At 52.4% G+C, this 4,296-nt stretch overlaps 1 protein-coding gene across 1 annotated transcript; it reads left to right on the top strand.

Moving 5' to 3' along the window:
• Positions 1 to 766: 766 nt before the first annotated feature.
• Positions 767 to 4,134, top strand: LOC104523851 (beta-1,4-galactosyltransferase 1-like; the record flags this gene model as incomplete). The annotated part of the gene is given in 3 exon segments (XM_010166553.1): positions 767 to 1,095; positions 2,550 to 2,672; positions 4,030 to 4,134. Coding segments are annotated over 3 exon segments (557 nt in total), but the record flags the coding sequence as incomplete, so codon positions are not given.
• Between the last annotated feature and the right edge of the window lie 162 nt (positions 4,135 to 4,296).

A 4,296-nucleotide genomic window follows, 5' to 3' on the forward strand; every position in this document is an offset into this window, starting at 1 on the left:
GTGACAGCCCTCCCTGGTTTCATTGGTGATGGGTCACACCGTGCTCTGGCTGGCAGAGGAGCAGCAAAGGGGCTGTGCAACGTGGCAGCCAGCGTGTCAGCTGTAGCTCACACTGACCTGCTGTCTAGTAAACATGGTGGTGGCACGGCCATGTGCCGAACCAGCAGCGCCTTCCTGGGGAGCGTCCTGCTCCCATGCCTGCATGGTGGCCCAGGGTTTGGCACGGGAGCAGGAGCAAGCGGCAGAGCATCAGACCTCAGCTCCTGGTGCCACCCTGTGCTTTGCAGATCGTGTCTGGTGCGTGCTCACACGTGCTGCTGAGCAGGGGCCACCCCACACTCCCCCAGCCATCATGTGGCACAGCTTAGGAAGAAGGTGCTGAAATCCAGGCCACAGAAAGGTTTTGGTCCATGATCCTTGTCCTGGCTGTAAGCTAAAGCGCTGCCAAGGTTTCTCTCTGTACCAAGGGTCCCTTCTCCCAGAGGAGCTCGTCTCTCTTTGCTTTCCTCCACCGCTCTGAGAAGCTCCAGCTGCTTGCCCAAGCGGTCCATAAACTTTTTCACAGAATTAAATCCCGAAATGCCTGTGTGTGGGGTGGGACAGGGGGACCACTCAGCATCAAATCTATCCTCTCAGACCCTCCCACTGAGAGAGGGGAGCTGAGCCGGGTGCAGCTTTTCCTCAGCTGTTTCGGTGGCCCCTGTAGTTTGCAGCTGGCTCCAATGCCATTGTCCCACAGTGGGGGGGGACTCACCGTGGGTGTCCCATGGGTGAGGCCGGGGCAGTGTTCAGGCTGGAGCTCAGTCCCTCACAGGCATGCCAACCCAACGTGGCAACAGGTAAGAAACTGCTGGTGTCAACTGTGAAATTTAAGTCACTTAACTGTTTTTATTTGTTTTTAAATTAGGATGGAGAGGAAGAATTTAACCGTGCTAAACTGCTGAATATAGGATTCGCAGAGGCTTTGAAAGAGTATGACTATGATTGCTTTGTGTTTAGTGACGTAGACCTCATCCCAATGGATGACAGGAACACCTACAAATGTTACAGCCAGCCACGGCACCTCTCTGTATCCATGGATAAATTCGGATTTCGGTGAGACACCTTTTGGAGGGGCATTTTGTTCCTAATATGATGGTTACCCTAGCAGGCCAGGTGCAGCATTACACATCCCCACCCACCATTGAAAGCATGGGAAAATGTCTCTGGCAAAAGCCTGTTTTGGCGTGTGCATCCCTGCAGGGAGCTGGTGGCTGCGAGCAGGATGGGCTGGAAGGGAGAAAGGGGGAGAAACACAGCTGAACAGTTTATTAAAATTCACAGTTTCTGGAAAGTGAAATGTAGAGCGAGGAAAAACTAAGAGTACATCGTTTTGCAGATGCCCGCGGATCCCTTCTTGTGTTTCAGGCTGGAAGCTGTAAGACAGCTAGTGTTTCCACCCAGTCTGAAAAGTGAGACACTCTCATGCAGTGAGAATTACGTGCAGCTTTAAAAAGACTGCATCAGATGCTATTTTCAGAGCAAAATGTATTTTTGGCTGTTTGATTTCAGGCCATAGAGGCACCTGCCCTGGTATCTGAGAGCAACACAAAATGAAATGCCTTCCAGCATACGTTTGGGTTCAGCAAGCTCCTGCAACAAAAACGTGTCTTGTTTTTCCTTTTTTTTTTTTTTTTTTTTTTTCCCGTCCCTATCCCAAATCCCCAAGGGAGAAGTTTGAAAGCTCATCTATAAAGTGAAAACCAGTTGTGACCCCATGGTGGCCAGCAGTGCTAAAGATAAAGGTGTTGGTGGCAGGACCCCTGCACATCTCCACTCCAGACCCAAGCCCTGCTTGGAGCAGGACTGTCACCAGCACCTCAGCAGCTGCAGTTTTTTCTTGCAGTTAGGTGAAGCTTAGAGCAGAAACCCTCAGGGGTTTCTTGTGCTTGCTGAAGTAGAGACAAGGTCTACAGTAGGTCCTAGTGATCCCTGTGTGAGCCCTTGCCTGGTGCTGTGGGACTGAATTTCATCTGTCCCCAATCCCCTGGTAAACTGTTCCCGGTTTTGAGCAGGAGCTGGTTGGCTTTGTGCATGCAAGGTCGTGCTGCCAGCTCAGTTTTGGGCTGCGAGCTTTCCTTTGCGGCACTGGGGAGGATGGAGGTGACTGGTGGAGCTGCAGGAAGAGAAGGCTCTGTGGCACCTCCGATGCCTTGCTGAGCTCTTGCCGCTCCTGGGGCATGCACGTCACCCATCTGTCCTTTGGCAAGGTGATGTGCTTCTCACCAGCCTGTCCTTTGACAACAGTCTGCTTCTTAGTGAAAGGCTACGGAGGTTGCCAGTTGCAAAATTACTTTCCAGCTGTATCTGGGACCGAGCCCACCAGCTCCCTCTGCCTCCGGGTATTCCAGGGCACCAAAACACATGCTGCTCCAGGCTGCAGGGAGGCACCCTGCGGTGGGTGCTGGCTCACCTGGGGAGAAGGGCAGTGGCAACCCCTTTTCAGGTGGGCAGACTGCTTCTTGGCTAGCACCTCTCTTCCTCTAATGGCCTTTTCCCTCTGCTTCCAGGTTGCCTTACAATCAGTATTTCGGAGGCGTGTCTGCCTTGAGCAAAGAGCAGTTCACAAAGATCAATGGGTTCCCAAACAATTACTGGGGCTGGGGTGGCGAAGATGACGACATTTATAACAGGTAAATAAATACCCACCTTGGCACCCAGAGTGCCTCTGGGGTAGGGGAGGTGCAGGGTGTCTTTCCACCCCAACTGCAGGACCCTCCCTTCTGGAATTGGGATGAAAGTGGTGCGTGGGCAACCTGCTGGTTCAGCAAAAGCATCTATCTTCCTGCTGGGTGTTGGCACTCCATTTTGCAGCTCCCAAGGTGTGCTGTGGAGTGGGTCTGGCTGGAAAAATCCCACCCCTGCCCTGCACACGTCACTCATTTGCCACACAGCCTTTGCAAGCATCCACACCAGTGCACGGGTTGGAGCACCATGCTTTGATTTGGGGCATGCAGCAGGGTGGAGAAGACCTTGACCAACCTAGCCCAATGTAGCCCAAGGTTTGCCTGGGTCTGCAGCCTGGTAGTGGATCCTTTTGTCCCAGGAGAGGTTTGTTTGTGAGGCTGTAAGCAGCTCTGAGTAACACCATGAGCCATCAGTCACTTCCTGCCCGTAAGGAAGCCAAGCCAGGCTCAGAACTGCAGAAGAGGTGGAAGGTGTTTGCACAAGGTAGGCTGGGACCACCCACCCTGCCTGAAGACTGGGGCAGAGGGTGGACATGTGTTTGTGTTCTGAGCTCTTCTGGGCTTCAGAAAGGGTCTCCGTAAAAGTGCTTGTACCTTCCTGAGAAGCTGAACACGCTTCTGTAAAACCGAGCAAGGGATGACCTTCCAGTGGGGCAGAGCATTCAGGGCAAGGTGGTAGTCCTCTCTTTTTGGGGCACTCAGGTTTAGAGGAGCAGAAGATGCTATATAGAAATGAAAAGGGAGACACAAAGGGGAAGAAACCAGCTACTTTTTAACCATTGGTGTCCATGAACTGCAGGTGCCTTGCAGAGAGCATGCGAACAAAGACAGGCTGGCTCTTGCCTGGTGGGTCCTGGCTGGGACCATTGTGGCTCTGACCATATATCCCCCCGCTCCATGCTGCTCCACAAGCATTCACTTCAGTTTCTACCAGCACTGCAGTTTTCACATCCCAAAAAATGGATGCTCTTCTAGCTTATTTCCAGATGGGTTAAAAACTAGGTGCTTCCATTCAAATTCCAGTCCACAGCCTGGGGCATTGGAGGTGCAGCTGAGAGTGTGGGAAATTGAGAGATCCTTGGTGGTTTTAGGGGGATGTCTCTTTTTCCCACGTTGACATGCTCGTGTGCAAAAGGATGGGCTTTTCCCCCTTTTGGTGTTGGCAAGCCTATAAATGCACTGGTGACATTAAAAAAAAAAAAAAGGCAAAACCCTGAAAACCAATGGTTGTTTGTGGAAGGTGTGTCAGAGCATCCCACATCCGTCGCTTGTCGTGGGTGTGTAATGTACCTGGTTTTTACAGGCTGGTGTTTAAAGGCATGGGCATATCCCGTCCGGATGCCGTCATTGGGAAATGCAGAATGATTCGTCATTCCCGGGACAGGAAGAACGAACCCAACCCCGAGAGGTGCGTCTCCCTCCAGCCCACAGTAGATTCCAGGGGTGCTCCGGCTGCTTGGCTTTCTCTTTGCCATGCAAAAAGCGGGATGGCAGAAAAGCACGTGGCCATCTGCTCCCTTGCTGACCTCTCTGTTCCCTGTGCTGTAAACTGCCCCTTTCCCCTCAGCCC

This window comes from Antrostomus carolinensis, unplaced genomic scaffold (assembly GCF_000700745.2).
Source record: "Antrostomus carolinensis isolate BGI_N321 unplaced genomic scaffold, ASM70074v2 scaffold42884, whole genome shotgun sequence".
Lineage (NCBI taxonomy): Eukaryota > Metazoa > Chordata > Aves > Caprimulgiformes > Caprimulgidae > Antrostomus > Antrostomus carolinensis.